This window comes from Geotrypetes seraphini, chromosome 6 (genome assembly GCF_902459505.1).
Source record: "Geotrypetes seraphini chromosome 6, aGeoSer1.1, whole genome shotgun sequence".
Classification (NCBI taxonomy): Eukaryota; Metazoa; Chordata; class Amphibia; order Gymnophiona; family Dermophiidae; genus Geotrypetes; species Geotrypetes seraphini.
The window spans coordinates 47,157,676-47,183,222 of NC_047089.1; the positions used below are offsets into that span (position 1 = coordinate 47,157,676).

Below are 25,547 nucleotides of genomic sequence, written 5' to 3' on the forward strand. Positions count from 1 at the left end.
AGACTAACAGAGAATGACACGTGAATGTGGGAATATTTGCATATACAGTACTTGAAAGAATTTATAAGTCTAAAAAGGCATCTTTGGCTTTATTTGTCCATGGTCTGTGCTTGGAAAACTAACTGTGTTTGCTGTTCAAAGTGTCTTTCTTACCTTTTGCTATTAACAACATTTATTTATATCATTAGCTACCAGATTTCAAATTTGTTAAATGAACAATTATGGAAAAATTAAAATATAAGAAAGAGGCCATTATAAACAAATAAACTGATTATATTCCTCAGCAATCTAGTTTTTTTGTTTCTACTAAATAATTTAAGTGCTTTAAAACCTAGCACTGATTATTAGGTTATTATCTGCAACAACAAAAAATGAGATCTATGGAACGCTTAAAGGCTCTTCTGAACCATTAATTCAAGAAAACCACGAGTAAACAATTAAGGTAATGGAGTGGTGAGTGTTCATAAAATAATCATGTTGTCTCATCTTTCTCTACCCTATTAGATCAGTAAAATCTTTCAATCTTTGATACTAGCAAGAAGCTAAGATGTGTTTTCATGTTTTAAAGTGTGTCATCTAGGTTACTTAATAGTAATACAGGCAACAATAAGGTAATGTTTCATTGAAATGCTGAGCTAAGCACAATGTTCCTGCAGTATGTGCAATAGTAATGCGATTTTAAGCAAGTATCATGCTAAAATGTATTTGTGTTGTATGATAGACTGGTGAAAGTAAGCAATCTTTTTTTCTTGAATTCCCAGTAACCTGTAACTAAGTAATATGTATTTAGTCATACTTTTCATATGTAGAACTAAGAAAAAAAAAAAAAAGAAAAAAATACTTCTAACTTGATTATGAATGGAGAAAGCATGCAACACAGAGCTCATGGAATGCTTCCCAACCTATGTGTGTATGTCTCTGCACTTTTCCCATAGATATGTACCATATGGGCCATAATTTTGGGAGCTTATTTATGTAGAATGCCAGAGTTAATCTTACCCAGTCTTAAACTCAACTCTGGTCGATATTCAGCCAGTGGAGGTCAGTGGTATTTTAAAACACTGAACGCCACAGAATTAGCCCAATATTCAATGCAGGTCATATCTGAGCACTGGCATTGGATATCTGGAGCTAATTAAAGTTGAGCTGGCCACTGGATCATATGAAGTTGCATTGCTAAATATCCGCTTGGACTCATAAGAGATGCAGACTAATCCTCTCTGCTCCTCTAATTCCCCATCCCTCTCATTCTTAGCATGGAAAAGGGCCAACTGAGCCCCCCACCCCCATGTCTACCTTATACATACCTGGTGATCCAATAGGATCCAAACAGCAAGAACAATGCACACTCATTCCTGTCCATGTGGCTGCTGTTACAAAATGGCTGCCATAACTTCTAGCTAGTAAATCTTCTCCTTATAGAGCTACAGCCATTTAGCTATTTTTTTAAAAGGAAGCAAAGGAAAGGGAGAGGGACTTAACATCACCAAGTATACCCCTGAAAAAGTCCAAGAGTGAAGCCTTAACCCTAGCTCAACTGAATCCAAAAAACCTAAACCAGGAGCAAGCACCACTACAAAAGTCCAGAATTTGCACAGAGAACAAATTTACCACCTACTGGAGATAGAGAAATACCGATATGGAGCAGCTGAAACGTGTCCTATCCCAGTGTTTCTCAACATCTTCAAGCCAAGTACCCCCCTAAGTCTAACAAATATCAACCGAGTACCCCCACCCAAGCTCCGCCCCAGACCCCACCCCCATAATAATAGTACCAATTGTAATGAAATTTCTTCCATTCATTTTTCATATACACACAATATAAACTTAATACATAATGGTAACCACAAAATAAAAAAACCAACCCACAAAGCACACTATATGCAGAGAAAATGTTAATTATCATTTATATTTGTTTTTTTCAAAGAGGTCAAAGCGGATAACTTTAAAATATGCAATGTCACCTCAATAACAACTCTAGAAAATAGACAATTGTAGTGCAAAACAGACAGCAGATAGAATTTTTCAAAACTGACACATTTTGATTACTAAATTGAAAATAAAATCATTTTTCCTACCTTTGTTGTCTGGTGATTTCATGAGTCTCTGATTGCACTTCCTTCTGACTGTGCATCCAATATTTCTTTTTTCCTGCCTCCTGCATATTTCTCTCCTCCGGACCTCATTCCCTTCCCCAACCAACATCTCTCTCTGTTCCTCCGTGAGTCCAACTTTTCTTCCTCTCTCCTCCACCCCTATTCGCAACATTTCTCCCTATCTCATCCCCCGGATCATGTGCAGCATTTTTCACCACTGCCCACCAACCCCATTTCTCCTTCTATCACCCCTCTCGAGCACCATGCCACATCTCTCCCTCCATCAGTATGTCCAAAATTCCTCCCCCTTGCATCCCCTTCAATCTGTCCTCTCTCCACCACCATATCCAACATTTCTCTCTCTCATCCTTCTATTCCCCATGAATCTCTACCTCTCTCTATACCCAATTTTACTTCCTTCCTTTCCCCTTGTGCACAATCTCTTTCCCTCTCACTCATACCCAACAATTCTCCCTTTCTAATCCCTCCCTATGTCCCAAGTTAGTGCCCCCTTCCTCCCCCTCTTGTGTCCTAAGTTCATGCCCCCTCCCTTCTGTGTCCTGAGTTCGTGCCCCCCTCCCTGCCTTTGTCCCAAAATCGTACCCCTCTCATGTCCCAATACACTCCACCCCCCCTTTCTCCCAGATCATGTCTCCCCTCTGCCTACTTGCTTGCTCCAGGGCCGCACTTGCTTACTTCAGGGCCATCCAACTGGGCTGCTCCTTCCTACCTTCAGCGGCACTTGTTGAAGGGACGTGGACAGCTACTGCACGTGGCTGACCCACAAGCCTTCTCTCCAACATCAGCTCTGCTGTGGATACTAAGAACGATGGGGTTCATGAGGAGGTATATTCATACACGTTACAAATGGTTGCGACAGATCTAGTATCCTCAAAATGAATCATACTGGTTGTTTTCAATTGTTTCTCCCGTTGAAACAAATTGGTGCCTTGGGCAATTTTACTAGAGAGACAGGCTCTTGCCCGAGTCTTATCTAGGAAAGTCCAGATAACTCCAAATGAGATGATCAATGAGAGATGCAATCTGGATAAATTTATTTCATATCCTTTTAACTGGAACATCTAGATATCTGCACAGGTTATTTTTCTACCCTGAACTGTACATTAACTTTTGATCAATTTTCTAAAGGAAGAAACAGATTTGCAATCATAACTCTTCATCTGACATACCACAATGGCTGTTAAGTACTTGGCATGCAATACAGGTGAAAGGATTCATTTGTGTGTATTTGCGCAGCTGCCTCTCAATAGAGTAGATAAATTTTTTATTGGATTTGTACAAAGCCAGCTATGTGATATGACAAAGCAATATAAATTAAAATTACATTACTTACCTATGTTTAAGATGTGCTTCCAAGTCACATCGTTGCATTATTTCCTGACACAAGGTGGAAAAAGGGCACAAAACAAATAGCTTATCTAAGAGTTTATTAACAAGAATGCTAGATTTTTTGCAGAGTTTAAATTGAAGTCTTTTTCTATCCAAAGGACAGAAATCTTTTTCTTGTAAGAAGTTCTTTAGGCATTTGTAGCAAAATGTGTGTCCACATGGAGTGTCCAATGGTTGCAACAAGGGCTGAAGGCAAATATGGCAGACCAGATCATCATCCACTTCATTCTGATAATTGTACAAGTGATTTTCCTTAGTCCAGTGTTGCTGGCCACATTCAAAGCATAGAGGATTTAATGAAGAGTCCTGTTCTACTGGAACTATTTCTTCATCTGTGCTACCCATAGCAAAGCATAAGGTGCAGTATTAGTAGTTAGACTTGATTTAATGCTGCATTCATTTGTTTCACTTTTGAAAGATATGATAATCCTCTTTTAGGCAAGTGCTCTGCAGAGGAAAAAACGGTAGTTTTAAGCATTATTCATAGCAAGAAATCCAATTAACAATTACAGTGTCAGAAAGCACATTTACTTACCGTAACAGGTGTTATCCAGGGACAGCAGGCAGATATTCTTGACTGATGGGTGACGGCACCGACGGAGCCCCGGTACGGACATTTTTAGAGTGATTGCACTCTAAGAACTTGGAAAGTTCTAGATGCCGCACCGCGCATGCGCGAGTGCCTTCCCGCCCGACCCAGGCGCGCGGTCCCCAGTTAATATAAGCCAGCTAAGAAGCCAACCCGGGGAGGTGGGTGGGATGCAAGAATATCTGCCTGCTGTCCCTGGATAACACCTGTTACGGTAAGTAACTGTGCTTTATCTCAGGACAAGCAGGCAGCATATTCTTGACTGATGGGTGACCTCCAAGCTAACAAAAAGAGGGATGGAGGGAAGGTTGGCCATTAGGAAAACAAATTTTGTAAAACAGATTGGCCGAAGTGACCATCCCGTCTGGAGAATGCATCCAGACAATAATGTGATGTAAAAGTATGAACTGAGGACCAAGTAGCAGCTTTGCAGATTTCCTCAATAGGCGTAGAACGGAGGAAAGCTACCGATGCTGCCATAGCTCTAACCCTATGAGCTGTGACCGAACCTTCCAGTGTCAGTCCAGACTGAGCAGAGCAGAAAGAAATGCACGCTGCTAACCAATTCGACAGCGTACGCTTAGAGACAGGACGCCCCAATCTATTTGGATCAAAGGACAAAAAAAGTTGGGGCGATGATCTGTGGGGCTTAGTACGGTCTAAATAGTAAGCTAAAGCCCGTTTACAGTCCAAAGTATGAAGAGCCTGTTCTCCAGAATGAGAGTGAGGTTTCGGAAAGAAAACAGGTAGTACAATAGATTGGTTGAGATGGAACTCAGAGACAACCTTAGGGAGAAACTTTGGATGTGTGCGGAGAACCACCTTATCATGATGAAAGACAGTGAAAGGTGGGTCAGCAATTAGTGCATGGAGCTCACTGACTCTCCTGGCAGAGGTGAGAGCAATAAGGAATAGTACCTTCCAAGTGAGAAACTTGAAAGTGGCGTTAGCTAAGGGTTCAAATGGAGGCTTCATTAAAGCGGAGAGAACCACATTAAGATCCCAGACCACAGGAGGCGCTTTAAGAGGTGGTTTCACGTTGAAAAGACCTCGCATGAATCTGGAGACCAGGGGATGAGCTGAAAGGAGTTTTCCATGGACCGGCTCATGAAAAGCAGCAATAGCACTGAGATGGACTCTGATGGAAGTAGATTTGAGGCCAGAGTCAGAGAGAGAAAGCAGATAATCCAACAGGGTCTCTACTGCAAGGGATGTAGGATCATGGTGATGACGAAGACACCAAGAGGAAAACCGAGTCCACTTCTGATGGTAACATTGCAGAGTGGCAGGTTTCCTGGAAGCATCCAGGATAGAACGAACGGGCTGGGACAGAAGAGAATCATGTGAAGTCAGCCCGAGAGATACCAAGCTGTCAGGTGCAGGGACTGGAGGTTGGGATGCAGAAGGGTCTCCTGATGCTGCGTAAGCAGAGAAGGAAATATTGGAAGCAGAAAAGGTTCCCTGGAGCTGAGTTGAAGTAGAAGGGAGAACCAATGCTGCCTGGGCCACCGTGGAGCAATTAGAATCATGGTGGCGTGTTCCCTTTTGAGTTTGAACAAGGTTCGTAGCATGAGCGGGAGAGGAGGGAAAGCATACAGGAACAGATTGGACCAGTCCAGAAGAAAAGCATCCGCTGCCAGACGGTGAGGAGAGTAGAGTCTGGAGCAGAATTGGGGCAGTTGATGATTGTGAGGAGATGCAAAGAGGTCCACCTGAGGAGTGCCCCACAAAGCGAAGATGGACTGCAGGGTTGAGGGATCGAGAGTCCATTCGTGAGGTTGGAGAATTCTGCTGAGCTTGTCCGCTAGTGAATTCTGCTCTCCTTGAATGTAGATCGCTTTCAGGAATAATTGACGAGCTGTGGCCCAAGTCCAGATCTTCTGGGCTTCCTGGCACAAGAGACGAGAGCCTGTCCCACCCTGTTTGTTGATGTAATACATCGCAACCTGATTGTCTGTGCACAGCAGGAGGACCTGAGGAAAGAGAAGGTGTCGAAAGGCCTTGAGGGCATAAAACATCGCTCTGAGTTCTAGGAAATTGATATGATGCTTCATTTCCTGAGCTGTCCAAAGACCTTGAGTTTGGAACTCGTTCAAATGAGCCCCCCAGGCATAAGGGGAGGCGTCGGTGGTGATGACAAGTTGATGAGGAGGTAGATGGAACAGAAGACCTCTGGAGAGATTTGAGGATATCAGCCACCATTGTAGAGACTGACGAAGAGATGATGTTACAGATATGTGACGTGAGCAAGGATCCATCGCTTGGGACCACTGGGTAGCTAGGGTCCATTGAAGAGTGCGCAGGTGCAGACGAGCAAGTGGTGTGACATGAACTGTGGAGGCCATGTGACCCAAGAGTATCATCATTTGCTTGGCCGAGATGGAACATTGTGGAAGCACCTGTTGACATAGAGATTGAAGCGTTTGAAGACGGTTGGACGGCAGGAACGCTCTCATGAGGACTGTGTCCAAGACTGCTCCAATGAATTGAAGTCTCTGCGTGGGGATGAGATGAGATTTGGGTAGATTGATCTCGAACCCCAGCAAACGTAGAAATAGGATGGTCTGGTTGGTGGCCTGAAGTACTGTTTGAGATGAATTGGCCTTTATCAACCAATCGTCTAGGTAAGGAAACACCTGAAGGTGGTGGGAACGCAGAAAAGCAGCCACCACAATCAGACATTTGGTGAACACTCTTGGAGAGGAGGCCAGACCGAAGGGTAGTACCTTGTACTGGTAATGACAATGATTGATCATGAAGCGTAGGTACTGTCTGGAGGCCAGATTGATCGGTATGTGAGTGTATGCTTCTTTGAGATCGAGGGAACATAGCCAGTCGCCTTGATTGAGAAGAGGGTAAAGAGTGGCTAAAGAGAGCATTCTGAATTTCTCTTTGACTAAGCATTTGTTGAGATCGCGAAGATCTAGGATAGGTCTGAGATCTCCTGTTTTTTTGGGGACTAGGAAATAACGGGAGTAGAATCCCTGCCCCTTTTGCTCCGGAGGAACTTCCTCTATGGCGTTCAGAAGGAGGAGGGATTGAACTTCCTGAAGAAGGAGGGAAGACTGGGGAGTGTGCAAAGCAGACTCTTTTGGTAGACTTTGGCCCGGGAGGGTTTGAAAGTTGAGAGAGTAGCCGTGGTGGATGATGTTGAGGACCCATTGGTCCGAAGTGATAACTTCCCACCGGCTGAGGAATAAAGAAAGACGACCTCCTATGGGTTGAGGCAGGAGTGGTGAAGGTTGAATGCTGGCTATGCCCTGGAGAATCAAGTCAAAAGGGCTGAGTCGGTTTTTGTTGAGGAGGCTGCTTGACAGGTTGCTGCTGCTGCGGTCTAGGTGTTTGCCTCTGCTGCTGACGCTGACGCCTAGGTTGTTGAGGGGCAGACTGTAAGGGACGAGCCACATAACGGCGTTGGTAAGCCGATTGCTGTCTGAAAGGACGTGCTGGTGGAGGCTTCTTCTTGGTCTTAAGGAGAGTATCCCAGCGTGTTTCATGAGCGGAGAGCTTTTGGGTAGTTGAGTCCATGGATTCTCCAAACAGCTCATCCCCTAAGCATGGTGCATTAGCCAACCGGTCTTGATGGTTAACATCAAGTTCGGATACCCTCAACCAGGCTAAGCGGCGCATGGCCACAGACATAGCCGTTGCTCTAGAGGTAAGTTCAAAGGTATCGTATATAGATCTTACCATAAATTTTCTGAGCTGAAAAAGAGAAGAAGAGCATTGGTGAAAGGCCAAACGTTTCCTCTCAGGAAGGTACTGCTCAAAGGAAGCCATGGTGGTAAGGAGATGCTTTAAATAAAAAGAGAAATGAAAAGCATAGTTGCCAGATCGATTAGCGAGCATCGCATTCTGGTAGAGAATTTGTCCATGGCTTTGCCTTCTCTGCCAGGAGGGACAGAAGCATATACACTAGCTCCTGAGGACTTTTTAAGTGTGGATTCCACAAGGAGAGACTCATGTGGGAGCTGGGGTTTATCGAACCCTGGGATGGGGATAACCTTATATAGGGAATCCAATTTGCGGGGAGCTCCCGGGACAGTGAGAGGAGTCTCTAAATTTTTGTAAAAGGTTTCCCTCAAGATGTCATGAAGAGGGAGTTTCAGAAATTCCTTTGGAGGCTGGTCAAAATCAAGAGCATCTAGAAAGGCTTTAGACTTCTTAGACTCAGCCTCCAAAGGAATGGACAGAGATTCACACATGTCTTTTAAAAAGGAAGAAAAAGACGCGGAATCATGTTTGGAGGAAGGGTCAGGAATAACAGGTTCATCCTCCCCCGAAGAACACTCACCCTCTGAAAGAAAAGGCTCTTCGGAATCACCCCACAGATCAGGGTCTCGAATGTGGGAACTACGGTCCCGAGACTCGGGGGTGGATGGTTCCAGGTGTCGGGACTTGCGTACCGACTTACCCGACCTCATCGATGCGGTACCGGGAGATGTTACTGGTTGCACCGGAGCCGAGGTCTGTACCGACTGGTGTTGAGTTGTCGGCTCCGGTGCAAGGACTGGCATCGATACCGATGAGGCCGAGTGTAGCGGTACCGAAAGAGTGGAAGCAGACAATATAGGCCGTTCCACTCTCGGTACCGGCGGCTCAGTGGGGACCGGCACCGGAAGCCAGGATAGCTGGAAGGAGTTGTTGAAGCTGCTCCTTAAGCTGTACTTGTAAGATGGCCGCAATGCGATCATCAAGGGAGGGCACCGGTACCGCCTTTTTCTTTTGCGGTACCTGTGGTGCCGCTCTACACCCCGGAGATGAGGAGCCCGATGTCGAGGGACTCACCTCAATAGGGGCGGAGCGCTTCCGCTGGCGCCTCACGGTCGGCAGGACTGGACTCGCTGCAATGGAGGGCGTTCCAGCGGGGAAGGCTTCTTAGCCGGCTTACCTGAGTGCTGCGACGCCGGCGCGGTGTCGATGAGGTGGGTGCCGACTGGGTAGCAGCCGATGCCGGTGCCGATGTCGCGGGGTCGGACATCTTGGTACCAAAAAGTAAGCGCTGTTGTATTTGGCGATTTTTCAATGTTCTTTTTTTCAGCGTGGCACAGCGGGTGCAGGTGGAAGCCTGATGCTTCGGACCCAGGCACTGTAAGCACCAGTTGTGCGGGTCCGTAAGGGAGATAGGCCGTGCACACCGCTGGCACTTCTTGAACCCTGGCTGGGGGGGCATGAAAGGAAAGACGGCTTCTGCCAAATCGAAGGCCGAGGCCTCGATGGTGGCAGTAGGCCCCACCGGGGCAGAACCGAAAAACAAAAATAACTCGATGAAGAGTAAGTTTTTTTTTTAAAAAAAAAACAAAAAAAGAATAAAGGGCAAAAAGACCCTAAAAAGGATTCGCGAGCGGGAAGGCGTAAGGAAAAAAATTTTCAACAGCCGTTGAAACTGCGACTTCTTAGCTCCGCGGAAACTAAGAAACTGGGGACCGCGCGCCTGGGTCGGGCGGGAAGGCACTCGCGCATGCGCGGTGCGGCATCTAGAACTTTCCAAGTTCTTAGAGTGCAATCACTCTAAAAATGTCCGTACCGGGGCTCCATCGGTGCCGTCACCCATCAGTCAAGAATATGCTGCCTGCTTGTCCTGGGATAAGCATATTTATCAAAACACATGAGTTTAATGCAGGTTTTAAACATGAGTTAAGTGGTTAATGCTAGTTGAAAAATAACACGTAGCAAATACCATACCATAAATGCCCACTATACTGTTAAATATCTAAAAAACAATTCTAAAATCTAGGCGCCTTAGCTACATGCTCTTTGTATCAACATCTAGAACACTTAGCATGCACTTATATGGGTATGTATGCACTCATCTGCATTAAGGGCCTGATTCTGTATGTATAGGACGCCCGGTCTCAGAAGCAACCTAAGTGGCTTTTGAGAATCGCACACAGGCATCCTATACAGAATCACAAGTCCTAATGGATAGATGCCTAACCACTCCAATTCTCTAACTGGTGTCCATGTCATAGGCGGTTAGAGAATCATGCTGCCGCTGAGCTGATCGCGGCAAGGGAATCTCCCTGCTGCGATCAGCTGAGCAGCAAGGAACCCCAGAACCCCACCACAAGTTGGCCATCAAGAGGGATGCCCACACCCTCCTGCCAGCACCCCTCCTAAACACATGACCCCCCCCCCCCCCACCTCTCGAAACCTCGACCGCCGACTTGGTACCTTTATAAGCAAGACTGGCTGAAGGGATGCCTACTCCCTCTGGCCGGCAGGAATGGTGGTCCTTCCTTTTCCTGATGCATCCTTGGATGTACTGGGGATGGGCCTAAGGCTCTGATTGGCCCAGGATGGGGGGGGGGAGAACATGGATCTTAAGAAATCCCATATATTATTCCTCCTCAGCCAAGAGCCCTGAACATTGAGAGAAGGAATCATGAGACAAATCAGTCATATTCCTTGATTTCTATGTTGGAGATGGGGAGCATCTAGATGTTCGATGAGGTGAGCATTGAGTTTGACGTCAAGAAGAAGTGTGTCAACTATGATGTGGAGTAGAGCATTGAGAGACACTCCTTGATTTTCTATGATGTTGATTCGATGTAGAACGGGAAGAAGAGGTTTGATGCCTCGATAAAGATGATCTTGATTAATGTCATCAAAGAGTTCGAAACCTGGCTCTCAATCTCTTAGAGTGCTGCTCGGACTGGGCTGATAATGATTGTGTCATGGAAGGGGCTTAAAGCGCCTTAGTCTGCAATATGACAGCCAACTCCTTTTGAATAAGTTCTCTAATTTGGTCCTGTATAGAAGGTACCAGGACCATGGTAGACATCGGTACAGATGGTGCAGCTGGGGTTAAAGGTGTTGATGACCTCGATGAGGCACGCCTTTGAGACACCACCTATAGAGATGGTGACCTTGTCTCGATGCGTCAACGCTTAGAATGCGTCAATGGAGTGGACACTAGAGATGATGCCAATGTGCATTGGTATGCTGATGCATGCCTAAATGGAGGACACATACTGCTTATATATTCCTTAGCCAGCCTGCCAAAAGGCTGCAGGGGAAGGCAGAACCAGTACCTTAGGAGACACCAACCTTCCGTCCTGCTTTTCCCTGTGGAATATGTCTTGCTAAGGAATGTATGACTAATGGTGTCTCCTAAGCTACTGGTTCTGCTTCCTTTGCAGCTCACTGGCTAACTAAGGAATGTCTGACTAATGGGCTACAGGGGGAGGCGGGAGAATTAGTTACATACATTACCTTCCTTTCGGCTTCCCCTTGCTGCTCTTCCCCTTGCTGCTGGGAAGATTTTAGCTCTGATGACTGGGCAGTATGGAAAGAATATTGAGGGTGCTCTAGCACTCACAGATCTGGCACCTTAGGCAAGATTCCTGCTTCCCCACCATGACTCAGATCTCTAAGTCTGAGCCAAGCGGAGCCATAAGTTTGGACTGGTCTCATGGTTTCAAATCTCATGAGACTTGATACCAGGCACCTCAGATTTCCAGAGATCCGGGTCACAGGAAGCAGGAAGCCAATTGTTTGTTCTGCAACTGAAGTCAGGTATGGGGAAAGAGACAGGGTAAAGCCTGGGGGGAGTATGTAGACTGGATGAAGACGCCTTTGAAAATTAGCCATTTAGTCTTCCAACCAATTTTACTTTTTCTCTCTAATTTTATTGAAGTAATTTTTAACTTCCCTTTCCTTCTGTATCTCCCTTATATGTCTCTTTAACTTTTAAATAATTTGTAGTTCTTATCCCTCTCTTCCCTTATGTTCTTAGTTTTGTTACGTTTGTCAATAGTCTTGTCAGACCTGATTTTTGTTATTTATTGTATTGTTCCCCACATTTTGTAATTTTATTATTATGTACATCGCTTAGAATTATGATTAAGCGATTAATCAAATCTCCATTAAACTTGAAACTTGAACAGAGAGGAAGACTGGCTGGGAGGGGACAATATACTGTTGTATTCTGCCACTATTTGATGAAGCATATGGCAAAATACAGCAGTGCATGTTTTGGCCCTCTGAATGCTACAGAATATAAGATGTGGCCCCAGATAGAAAAAGGTTGGACAAGCTTGCTTTAATGATTTTGACGAATGTGTGTCATCTGCTGATCTGATCACTTTACATGTTGCTCTTTTCTCTCTCTCTAGATCAGGGATCTCAAAGTCCCTCCTTGAGGGCTGCAATCCAGTCGGCTTTTCAGGATTTCCCCAATGAATATGCACTGAAAGCAGTGCATGCACATATATCTCATACATATTCACTGGAGAAATCCTGAAAACCCGACTGGATTGCGGCCCTCAAGAAGGGACTTTGGGACCCCTGATCTAGATCATTTATGAATACATTAAACAGCACAGTCAAATTACAGACCCTTGGGGCATTCTAAACAAGTTTCTTCTATTTAGATCTACTCTCCGTTTCATGTCTTTTAGCCAGTTTCCAATACACAATAAAGTATCACCTCCAATTCTATTACATTTTGATTTATTGAGAAGTTTTGGTGAGAGATTTTGTCAAATGTCTTCTGAAAACTTAAATACACTATGGTGGTGGTAGGGGAATTCATCAAGGGGCACTAATTGATTTAGCGCATACTAAATCAGTTAGCACCCCTTGATGAATCCCCCCCCCTATATTAGTTAACCTTTCTACTCATGTTTCTTTATTTATACTTAAAAAAACAACACATAATAAACTGATAAGGTGAAACTTGCATTTGCTAAGCCAATGCTGAATCAATCCCATTATGCAATGTTTATCCATGTTTGCATTAATTTTTTTCTTAAGAATAACATCTACCATTCTTCCTGATAGAGAGGCCATGTTCACTAATTTATACTTACCCCAATCCCCACCCTGAGTTTCTATTTAAAATTCACTGTTGTATTGGCACCCTCTAGTCCAGAGGTGGGTAACCTCAAAGCACAGTTACTTACTGTAACAGATATTATCCGTGAATTTGGGATGAGTGCGGAGAACTACCTTGTCATGGTGAAACACTGTATATTGGTGGTCTCAAACTTGCGGCCTGTCAGGTACTATTTTGAAGCCCTCAGTATGTTACAATTGTTCTGGAACATTGCCCACCTCACTGCTGTAACCTCACACAAGCGCTTTCCTAAGTCTGTACACGATTGTGAGGTGGAGTGGAGAGGACAATCGCATACAGACTCAAGAAAGTGCTTGCGTGAGGTTATAGCAGTGATGCTAGCAACGTTCCAGAGGTAGTACAGCTTGTGCGTGTGTACGTAATCTCATGAACTTTCGCAAAATTCAGCACCTCTCCTAGCAGTGACTGCTTGATGTAAGATGGCAGTTGTGTCCAGTGCTGGAGGTGAGAACTGAAGGCAGTTGCAGACGCAACCGCCAGACACTTAAGGCACAAGTTTTCCAGGCACAAGTTGGATATTGAATCTCCTCTCTACAAAAAGCCTAGAGGACTACACCAAAATCTTGTCTCTTGCAGTTGATACTTCAGAATCTAAATCACAATTTTGCATGAGGTAAAACTCTTTATAGTTTATAAATCTTTCCTTAATTGCTTCTGATAATTTCAGCTATACACAGCTGAAAACAGTGCAACATGCAGAAAGTGAAAAACTACCTAAAATATCTAAGCTTGAGCCTGTATAGGTATATGCGACTCACAACTGGAAGATTAGAGTAGATGACATTGATGGATACATTTTAAACAGTGAATGGCCCGGCGTGTTCCCCTTTGGGGGAGGGGTGTATCTTTTACACAGGGGAGGGGGATTGAAGAAGGAGATAATGAATCTCATCAAAATCAATAATAATAATTTTTTTTTAATCCTGAATTCCTCTTTGCCCGCAGCACTTGAAAAAGTGTCGTGTGAGGCTCGAGGAGCGAGAGGCTCCCAGAAATGACAGTATCATACAATTCCTCGCGCACAATGGGTGCCCCCTCCAGTCGCCCCCCTGTCAAATTTAGGAACCCATTGTAGCCCACGAGTCAAAATGTTTGCCCACCCCTGGGCTAGAGGGAAGCACAGCTATTAGCATTGCAGCCAAAGTTTTGCCTCAGTCTCCACCTGCTGGTCATTGTGAGCTATTACCCATCAGAGAACTGTACCGGTCTGGAGAGATGCTAAAGAACAGTATTTTAATTCAAGGCTACAAGCCCCTTAGACCTTTATTTAGTAAGGCTGGAAATGCATGCCTCTATGGGCAGTAATACCCAGCTGTTACTGTCACTAGTAATATCCACATATTCTTATCATGAGAAGCATCCCTACTGTAGCATTTGCTAAATTGTACTACTCAGTTCAGTGAATACTGCATTGGATAACTCACATTAACAATGATGTTAAATGAGTGGTTTTAATGAAAGATTAGGTTACTTACCTCTGCTAATCTTCTCCTCACCAGCGGGTTTGTGTATCCTCTCTAGCTCTGAACTGCAGGCACTCCAAAACAAACCTTTAGCCCCTCCCTAGGTATATACAGTACTCCCCCGATATTAGCAGGGGTTCCGTTTCAGGAACCCCCGCAAATCTTGAAAAACCGCGAATATAGTTTTTCGTGGGGGAGACTGGAGAGGGCAGTGGGAGAGGCAGGAGAGAGCAGCCGGAGCGCCGGCAAGTGAAGGAAATCACTCACTGTATGCTCCGACCGCCTCTTCCTGCACTAAATCAGGAAGCTGCGTGTCAAAGCAGCTCCTGATTGGTAAGGCCTGACTTTAGTATAGGAAGAAGTAGTCGGAGCATACCACAAGTGATTTCCTTCACTTGCCGGCGCTCCAGCTGCTCTCTCCTGTGGGAGATAGAAATAACATTATCAACCAGCATACTCTACAAACAACAATATGAGGCCTACCGAAAAGGGAGAAGTGACAGAAGCAGCATCTTCACGGAACTGCACAGCACTCCCAATGCAATGCAATCCATCGCTAAAAGAAATCTACAACAACGGTTGAATGACCAAGCAGAGGTAATGGAAAATGATCTCCTGCCTCTCCGGCTGCCCTTTCCTGCCCAGTCATTCGCGGTCGGAAAATACTGCGAATGACTGGGACTGCGAATGACCGGGGGAGTACTGTACATTCTGTCATGTGCCTTAGAATTCCAGTCTGTACACAAGTCAGGGAGACCTAAGAAGAACAGGAAACAGGAGAGGGCAAAAAAATATACTCTTAAAAGTTAAAAAATAAAAAAAATAAAAAAATCCAAGATGGCTGCAGTGGGTGCCGATTTTGCCTTAAAACGGTCCAGGAAAATCACAGGAAACCAGCAAAAATGGCAATTTTTAGATTTTACAGGTTGGTGGGGTGACTAGGGCATGCAGGGAAACCACCCCAAAACACCTTTTTAGGACCCCCGCCCCCCCAAAAAAAAATTGCCAAACTTGTGAGCACACAGGCACACATAGAGACATATGCTGCAATAGAAATGAATGGCAACCAGCAAACCCAGAGCAAGCAAAGAGATCATACCTCAGGAGCTGATAAAAACTGGATTTTAAATCTTCTGACCGCCTCACCTTCCCAATCACCCCAGACAGGGACTCTCCGGACCTCACAACAAAATTAGGGAAGACACATGGTCCAGTTCCAGTCCCGGCGTACCTCCATGGAACCGCAGCAGCTTGCGCTCTACCCTGCTACAGATGAACCAAGGGTGAAGTGGCTCCCGATCCCGGAGACTCGATCTGACCTGCAGGCTGTCTCAGGGGTTTACTGCAGGTCTGCTAACAGTGCCCCCTCAGAAGCAGACAAAGTAAATGCTAAAGTCTGCAATCTCTTGCCAAATGATGTCCCCAAAGGATGAATCCACAGGACAAGGGCAACCCGCGCCAAATGACGAAATAAAAGAACTAGAAATGTAAAATGAAGCACGAGCAGAAAAGATAAACCAGCAGTCACAGCTGCAGGAATAGACTGGAATTCTAAGGCACATGACAGGATGTAGGTTCATTTTGGAGTACCTGCAGTTCAGAGCTAGAGAGGATACACAAACCTGCTGGTGAAGATTCCAGAGTTTATTGTACAAGAACATGGTTTAGTAAAGACACCCTTAAAACTAATAGATTTTTTTTGATTAACTGAAATATAAGTTATCAAATTTGAATGACTTCAGACAAGGCTTATATATTTAAAAACTACACAATTTTTTGTTTAATGCTATGCTGAGTGAGAAATCAAATAGGCTTTGACCATATACTTGGAATAAAAATTACAATTGGGCATTAAGCAAACACTGAAGCAGTCTATTATAACAGCCATCAAGAAAGCTTATACAGTAGATAGTAGTATAACTACAGTATGTAACCTAGGTGACAGAAGACAATAGATCAGCCACTAGAAGGTACTGTACTTCCTTAACATTCCCCCAATGGAACTCATACATGTCTATAAATATAACCAGCTGCCTGAATAAAAGAAATAAAATATATTAATGCAGTTGATCACAATGCTAACTGGTGGTTTTTTTATTTCCAAGAGATGTATACCTCAAAGGCACTCTTAGGGCAAGAAAAAGGTGCATGGTGCTAGCAATAGCATAGTGATTTTTTTTCACTTGAATAAAATATAAGCATTGTGAAAAGAAATCCTGCAGTTTATATATCTGGTATACATATAAGCATTGTGAAAAGAAATCCTGCAGTTTATATATCTGGTATACATATTTAAATGAAGCACTTCAAGGGAAAGGGAAATGAGATGGTAACTTAGGAAACCAATACTTTGTCAGGATTTTGAAAGCTCTTTACAAGCTTAAGTACTCCAGGAAAAATCTGGAAAAAATTAATTTGCTCTCTCTTTGTTTTTCCAGAGATTAAAAGAGTTCTTCTCGGTGATAAATTTCACCCATGCAGCACCTACAGTACAGAAGGGCCTGGGAAGGCAGGTACCCCACTTACAAACTGCTCCCGTCTCTTCTGTGTGGACTCACTGTGGATCCTTCAATAATTCCATGCAAAGCTAGTCATACATTAGGAAATGAAAAATGAACTCCTGATTAGGCTAGCCTGAGTTTTAAGTGACCCGACCTTTCATTTATAGCTTGCAGGTATTTCACACCTTCATTAATGCTAGTTATCAATTCTATTTTTATTTTAATTAGCTTCATTGTAAATGAATAATATTACATTTTACTACTACAGTAATAAGGGAACAATATCAGTCTCTGATATTCAGAGGCACCAGAAGGATTTTAACCTATGACAAAATGAACAATTATTTTGCATATCTAGTGGGGATACTACAGATTTGAAAAATGCAAATACATACAGCCATCTAGTTTGATCGAAATATCTTTTCCTACAAAGCTGGGAAAATAATCAATTTTCAAAATTTAAATCCTATTTATCACAGAGATTTAAAATAATTATGCAACATCAACTTTGCATAAAATGTTCACCCAAAAAATATATTTCTTTGTCTGTGCAGTTTTTAAAATTTGGTATAGATAGCCCAAACATCAAAATTCTTTTACAGACCAAATAGGTACATACAAAAAAGTGTCTGCACAATGATTTCATGTTTTGTCTGCACAAAACAGTTAATAAAGCAACTTTCTAATTCTTATAGAATACCAATTCTTATAGAATTCAGATAAAAAGACAGCTTTATTGTTTGTTCAGTGGATCTTTAGAATCTCATATTTTCAAGTCCTTTGGAATAAGTATATTGAAGTTGGGAGATAATCTATAACAAGTCAATAACTTGTGCCCTTTAGAGAAATGTAAGCTGATGCAATACAATGAAGCCCTTATGAACAAATATGTCTTCCACATAAAATGACAGTTTATCTCAAGAAGCCTAAAATGTATTAACAAAAGACTATATAAAGAAAATACCTTACCTGTATCAACTGAAAACTTGTTTGTAAATGATCTTCTACAGACTTATAATATGCAGCACTAGTCTCTTCTAAAGCAAGCTCCCCTACCTTTCAAGCTCTTTGTTGTCTCTTTCTTCTGTTTCCACATTTCAGTTTAATTTCAGATAGCGCCTTATAGATCTAAACAATCTAAGCAAAAAAGAAGATAAAATTGATGTTACCAGAAGGAAACTCGCACATCACAAAAAACAGCTCACTCAAAAAGGAAAGGAAAACAGCCGTCACCGTGCTTTTATAAGTGAAGATACCCTCGGGTGATTACTGTAAATGAGAACTATCACACAGCTCCCTTCTTTTTCTCAAACACTACAGGAGGTGGCAAGAATCAATTTGTTCATTCTAGTAAATTAGCAGATCTAGTAGTTGCTTCTGTGAATAGAATTTAAAATTACAGAGTTACAATTAAACAACCTATGCAGCATGCCAACGGTAGAAATATCTTAATCATTTACCAATGAAAAGTGTAATACGAGGGAATGGCATCTTATTTTGATATAAGGAGCTCTTAGGAGATTGTTCTTTTTTATTATCATGCATTCTTTACTAAAGATATTCATACAGTACTTAATATGCTTGATTTATTTGTGAATTTTTCAACTGTGTACATGCAAAGAACTACAAGTTTTCAGCAAAAGATTATACAGAGTTAAAAAAGGCACAAAGACAATAAAACAAAGAGTCAGGGCAGAAATACAGTGATTGGTGAGAGTGCCTATCACCCCTCCATAACATGACTGGTGGAAACATCCCTGGCCCCTCATCCGCAAGCCAAACACGAGGCATTAGATGCAGCATGATTGTTTACAGCCAAACAACTCCCCTACCTACATGAGAGACTGAAATTCCCTACCTAGACCACACTGTGTCCCAGTGCAACCCTGGTAGGCAAAGACAGCCAATGTCTAGCATGAGATGGCAGCCATATCATGAGCCCTTATTAACCTGAGATTATATAGAGCACACTCCAAGGAAGAGGGGTATATAGAGGAGGAGAAGAGAGAAGTAAAGAAAGTGGTAGAGAAAGAGGGACATTAATTAGGATATGTAGAGGGCAAGGAGAGTGATAAGTGGAAAAAGGAGAAGAGAACTGCACTCATGTTGTGATGGGTGAAGCAATCACAAGGGAAGATCTAGACCAGAGGTAGGCAATTCCGGTCCTCGAGAGCCGGAGCCAGGTCAGGTTTTCAGGATATCCACAATAAATATGCATGAGATAGATTTTCATCTCAAGACAGCAGTACATGCAAATCCGTCTCATACATATTAATTGGGGATATCCTGAAAACCTGACCTGGCTCCAGCTCTCGAGGACCGGAATTGTCTACTCCTGATCTAGACAGAGGTGAAAAAAAAAATTGGTTTAACTTCCTAACACTCCCTGATGTAACATTTATATTGTCAGAGTGTGGGTAGTTGAAATCACAAACTCAAACACACACATGACCTATATTCAACCACAGGATATCCCTTCTACACTGCAAGGCTCCCATAATAGTTAAACCCAAAACAAACTTTGAATAATGTTTGAAATGTGGAGGAAAAACAAAACAAAACAAAAAAACTTAGTTCGGCTTTATTGGTTAACCCCCCCCCCCAAAAAAAAAACACAAAAAAAACCCAACAATCCTCCACTTTTCAAAATTAATGTCTCAATCAAGATTTCTTGTGATTTTTAAAGAATTCAGTGATGAAATACATAAAGAAAATCACAGGGCACATTAGCAGTCAGAGAGGAAAGCCTCCTGATTTCAAAAACTGTTCATTGCACAAGCACGCCAAAACTCAGTATGCACAAAACTTCCAGATTTTATACTGCTCAGTCCAACTGCTATAAGCAAGTAATAAACTGTCCACTTAGCAGCTGTACTTGAAACTCAACTGGAGTCACACACAGTGCCACTGCTTTAGTTGGTACTCCTGAGGTCGTGCAGGTTGGAACACCCTGGCTAGTTTGGTAGTTGAAATCACCCATTATTATACTGTTGCCCAATTTGCCAGCTTTCCTAATCTCTGAAAACATTTCTTCATCTATCTGCTCATTCTGTCCCTAGGGTAGGGTTATACAATAGTAAACCCTACCTTTATATTTCTTCCCTTCACACAAGGAATTTCTATCCATATAGATTCCACATTGCTATCTGCGTCATGCAGAATGTTTATTTTGTTTGAGTCAATTCAATTGTACATGTATTAATTCATTGTTAAAAAAATTTAGTGTGAGCAAAAAAAGAGATTAGGTTCTTGCCTTGCTAATATTATTTATTTATTTATTTTGTTTTCTATTCCATCCTCCCCAAAGAGCTCCATCTTTTCTAATAGATAGATGTGCCATTCTGGATTGAGCGGGTTTTATCCTAGTGCTCCACTTCAGATTTTGAATCCCTCCTACTTCACAGAGGGCTCTGCTGCCCCCTACAGTTAGTTCCAAAGCAGGCAATAGCCCCTTCTAGAAACAGCTGTGAAAGAGAGGTATGGGAAAACTGCCCAAAGAACAAGTCTGTACATATTAAACATTGAACAACCAGAACAGCAAAAACAATCATGCCAAACAGAAACATTAATTGAGCTCAAATACCACCCCAAAGTTTTCAAGTAATAGACTACTCTTCATACTCTTAAGGTCTGACTGGCATCCAACTTGCAGGTTTGGATAAGAACTTCTGAGCGAGACAGTAGGCAGGCGCAGGAAATAAATGACAGGGCGGGGGTCCAGAATAGCATACCTATGTACTAGAAAATATACTAGCAAGGTTAGGTACCTAATCTCTTTTTAGTGCAATAGGCGTGTCATTCTGGATGAGCGGGACGTACAAAGCAGTCCCAGAAATCTAGGGTGGGACCCCTGTGCCGGCTTATAACACTGAGGACCCAAAGGCAGAATCCTCCTTTGCCACCACATTCGTTCTGTAAAACCTGGCAAATGTATGTAAAGTGGACCAAGTTGCTGCCCTTCCAACCTCCTTGGGGACCACCCAAGCTTCTGCCCTCGACGAAGTTACACTTCTATTCAAATGCACCTTTCCACAAACTATATATGTTGATGAAATGGCCCTATGGATCCATCTGACAATCATGGCCTTGGAAGCCAGTGCATCACACCTAGTTGGAATTGTCAGCATAAAGAGAGGGTCAGATAGTCTTAACTCACTGGTGACCTGAGATATCAGAGAAATATCCTCTAAACATTCAACTTCTTCAGAGTCCAGTCCTTTTCTTGGAACCTGTACACTGGCGGGCCAGCAATCTGACTTCCTGATTGACATGGAATGCCAAAACCACCTTCGGCAGAAAGGAACAATGCTCAAAGAGACTCCAGCTTCAGTAATTTAAGGAAAGGCTCTCTGCAAGAAAGAGCCTCTAATTCCGAGACCCTTCTCATTGAGGTAATGGCCACTAGAAAACATGGTTTGAGTGCCAGATCCTTCAAGGATGCTTCCTTAGAGGCTCATACAGAGCTTGGCCTAGTTCCTGTAAAACCATGCTAAGATCCCAAGAAAGGATTGGAATTTTTACTGGGGGGCCCGATATGCAGTGATCCCTTTAGGAATCTGGCTATGTCCGGATGAGACGCCAGCATAGATTTGCAGTCTCAAGCCTTAAAACAAGAAAGTCCCGCAACTTAAATTCTAAGGGATGCCATTGAGAGTCCCTTGTCAAGGCCGGCCTGGAGGAAAGCTAACACCACAGAAACCAGAACAGAAAAAGCACAGTTACTTACCGTAACAGGTGTTATCCAGGGACAGCAGGCAGATATTCTTGACTGATGGGTGACGGCACCGACGGAGCCCCGGTACGGACAATTTTAGAGTGATTGCACTCTAAGAACTTGGAAAGTTCTAGTAGGCCGCACCGCGCACGCGCGAGTGCCTTCCCGCCCGACGGAGGTGCGCGGTCCCCAGTTAGGATAAGCCAGCTAAGAAGCCAACCCGGGGAGGTGGGTGGGACGCAAGAATATCTGCCTGCTGTCCCTGGATAACACCTGTTACGGTAAGTAACTGTGCTTTATCCCAGGACAAGCAGGCAGCATATTCTTGACTGATGGGTGACCTCCAAGCTAACAAAAAGAGGGATGGAGGGAAAGTTGGCCATTAGGAAAACAAATTTTGCAAAACAGATTGGCCGAAGTGTCCATCCCATCTGGAAAAAGCATCCAGACAATAATGAGATGTAAAAGTATGAACTGAGGACCAAGTAGCAGCCTTGCAGATTTCCTCAATAGGAGTTGAACGGAGGAAAGCTACAGATGCTGCCATAGCTCGAACTCTATGGGCCGTGACAGAACCTTCCAGTGTCAGTCCGGACTGAGCATAACAGAATGAAATGCACGCTGCAAGCCAATTGGACAACGTACATTTAGAAACGGGGCGTCCCAATTTATTCGGATCAAAGGACAGAAAGAGTTGAGGAGTTGATCTGTGGGGCTTAGTACGGTCTAAATAGAAAGCTAAAGCCTGTTTACAGTCCAAAGTATGTAAAGCCTGTTCTCCAGAGTGAGAATGAGGTTTCGGAAAGAATACAGGCAGAAAGAACTGCGATCCCGAAACTCCGGTGTGGAGGGTTCAAGGTGTCGGGTTTTACGCACCAACTTACCCGACCTCAAAGAAGCGGTACCGGGAGAAGTTAAAGGCTGTATCGGTGCCGAAGTTTGAACAGCTTGGTGCAGCGCTCTCGGTTCCGGTGCCAAAACCGACATGGAGACCGAGGAAGCTGAATGGATCGGTACCGATAGAGTGGAAGCGGACAATAGAGGCTGCCCTACTATCGGTTCCGGTGGCTCAGACCGGACCGGGACTGGAAGGTTCGGTGTCAATAGAGCAGGAAGGAGCTGCTGCAACTGCTCTTTAAGTTGCACCTGAAGGACGGCTGCAATTCGCTCGTCCAGTGAAGGCACCGGTACCGCTTTCTTTTTCTGCGGTACCTGTGGTGCTGCTCGACGCCCAGAGGATGAGGAACCCGAGGACGAGGGACTCACCTCTATGGGGGCGGAACGTTTTCGCGGGCGCCTCGTGGTCGGCAGGCCTGGACTTGCTGCCACAGAGACCGGAGGGCGCTCCAGCGGGGAAGGCTTCTTAGCCAGCTTACCTGACTGGAGCGATGCCGGCACGGTGTTGCGCGGCGTTGAAGAAGTGGGTGCCGATTGCGAAGGAGCCGATGCCGGTGTCGATGCCGCAGAGTCAGCCATCTCGGCACCGAACAGTAATTTCTGTTGAATTTGACGGTTTTTCAACATTCTCTTTTTCAATGTGGCACAACGGGTGCAGGTGGAAGCCCTATGATCCGGACCCAGGCACTGTAAACACCAGTTGTGTGGGTCGGTCAGAGAAATGGGCCGTGCACACCGTTGGCACTTCTTGAACCCTGGCTGAGGGGGCATGAAAGTAAAAATGGCTTCTGCCAAATCGAAGGCAGAGGCCTCAATGATGGCAAAAGGCCCCGCCGGGGCGAACCCGAATAAAAAAATAAAGGGGGTTTTTTTTGAAAAAGAAAACAATGAAATAAAATATAAAAGAAGGAAGATTTACTTCCTCACAAGATTTTCGCGAGCGGGAAGGCGAAAAAAGGGCTTTTCGACGGCCGTTGAAAAGAACACGTCTTCTTAGCTCCGCGGAAACTAAGAAACTGGGGACCGCGCGCCTCCGTCAGGCGGGAAGGCACTCGCGCGTGCGCGGTGCGGTCTACTAGAACTTTCCAAGTTCTTAGAGTGCAATCACTCTAAAATTGTCCGTACCGGGGCTCTGTCGGTGCCGTCACCCGTCAGTCAAGAATATGCTGCCTGCTTGTCCTGGGATAACAGCTCATTTTCCTGGACAAACCAGTGCTAGAAACTTTTCTCAAGTCTTAGCAAAGGCAGAGATCATTGTCAGCTTTTTTAAAGTAGAAATGGCTACCTCCGAGTACCCCTTGTGCACTAATACCTCATGTTCGAGAGCCATGTCGTAAGAGCAAAGCGATTCGGATCTTCTATGACCACTGGGTCCTGAGAAAGAATGTCTTAGCCTGAGACCGGGACCTGTTTGAAGACGCACTAGATCTACATACCACGAGCTGCGTGGCCAAGTCTGGAGCTATTGATATTTATATGAAAGGTGGTACAAAAAGTAAATCTCATTCCGCATAGGGTCATAATGATATTCTCAGTGTTTAGCAACTAAGACACACTAGGCTGAAAATTAGTTCTAGTCATGGTACTAACTTTGAAGAGGCAGCAATTTTACCTTCAGGACACCCCAGGGAATTATGCAATTAGGTGCTTGCATATTTATGAGCATTCATAATTTAAATCCAGCCCATCTTGATGCTTGTGGCTGTTCTATTTGAGCTGAACGACTGCTTTTTTAAAAAAAATTTATTTGCTTTTTCCAGGTTAACCAAAGATCTAAACTAAACTAAATCTTAATTTTATAGACCAGATCATCAACCAAAAGGAGCTCGACTCAGTCAACAGTAATGTAATACATAAACTTGGCAAAGAAAGATTAGTTAGTTTCCAAAGTGTTTAGCAAACAAGGTTTTCAGAGCTTTCCAGAATAAAGCAAAGGGACATAAACTTCTTAATGTAAGCGGTAAAGCATTCCAGAATTCAGTTAATTTAAACGCAAAAGAATGCCAATCTCCTGAAGGTTCTGTTTTTACCACTAAGAGAGGGAAATGTAAGTTTTAATTTTTGAAAACTTCTAGCAAGATGAGACCTATGCACATTCCAGTCTAAAGGGATCAAAGTGGTGAAAATGTCAAATAAGATCTTAAATGCAATACAAATGCACTTGAATTGAATTCTGAGATACACTGCCTAACAAAATGGATAGGCCTGTTTAAGTTCTGAGAAAGAGTCAGCCACAAGAAAAACATTAAGTAGCTCGGACTTAGCAAAATTAATTTTAAACCCCGCCACCTTGCTATACTGCTCCAAGACCTGAAGCACTGCCTCCAAAGACTCCAGCGGCTGAGCAAGGGTGAAGAGGATATCATCTGCATGAAACAATATCTTATGCTCCTGGATCAGCAGCAGAGGCACATATTGCCACCGCTAAAGGCTCCATCACCAAAGCAAAAATACCCCTGTTGAGTCCCATGCCGCAACGAAAAAGGGGCTGTATATCGGCCGTTAACTCGCAGACAAGCCTCCAGGTCAGCATATAACAGAGATACCCAATGTAAAAAATTTCCCGAAATCCCCATGTATTGAAAAATGGCATGCATAAACAGCCAGTAAACCCTCTCAAAGGCTTTCTCGGCGTCGACTGAGAGCAAAGCCAAGGGAATGGAAAAATGCCGAACCGTCCAAATAAGATCTAACACTTTCCGAATATTATCACCAGGGTGTCATCCAGAAATGAACCCACATTGATCACCATGAATTAAATCTAGCATAAAACGTTGCAAGTGGATTGCCAAAATATGAGCAAAAGGTTTGTAATCCACCCCTAACAGAGCGAGTGGTCGATAGGAACTGCAAGTCAGGGAATCCTATCAGGAACTACAAGTCAGGAGAAGCAACACCGCCGCCTGACAAAAAGAATAGGGTAAACTGTCCTCCTCCAGAAAGGAATTAAACAGATGGGTGGTCAAGGCTGATTTCTGAAAGCAGGTAATGCAGAATATTATGATTAACTACATCAA

The 25,547-nt window shown here is 43.8% G+C and overlaps 1 protein-coding gene across 6 annotated transcripts in view; it reads right to left on the reverse strand.

Annotated features, from left to right (window-relative positions):
* LNX2 (ligand of numb-protein X 2) overlaps positions 1–25,547 on the reverse strand; it is a 190,304-nt gene that overhangs the window by 129,826 nt on the left and 34,931 nt on the right. For 3 of the 6 annotated variants that reach the window (XM_033947935.1, XM_033947930.1, XM_033947933.1), the window contains exons 2-3: positions 17,976–18,056; positions 3,451–3,953 (exon numbers count right to left, since the gene is read on the reverse strand). In XM_033947935.1, the coding sequence (XP_033803826.1) occupies positions 3,451–3,851 (401 nt within the window). In that variant the 5' untranslated portion in view covers positions 3,852–3,953; positions 17,976–18,056. Of the gene's footprint in view, positions 1–1,307; positions 1,439–3,450; positions 3,954–17,888; positions 18,057–25,547 lie in introns of those variants that run through there. The other 3 variants (XM_033947931.1, XM_033947932.1, XM_033947934.1) reach the window with 2 other exon arrangements.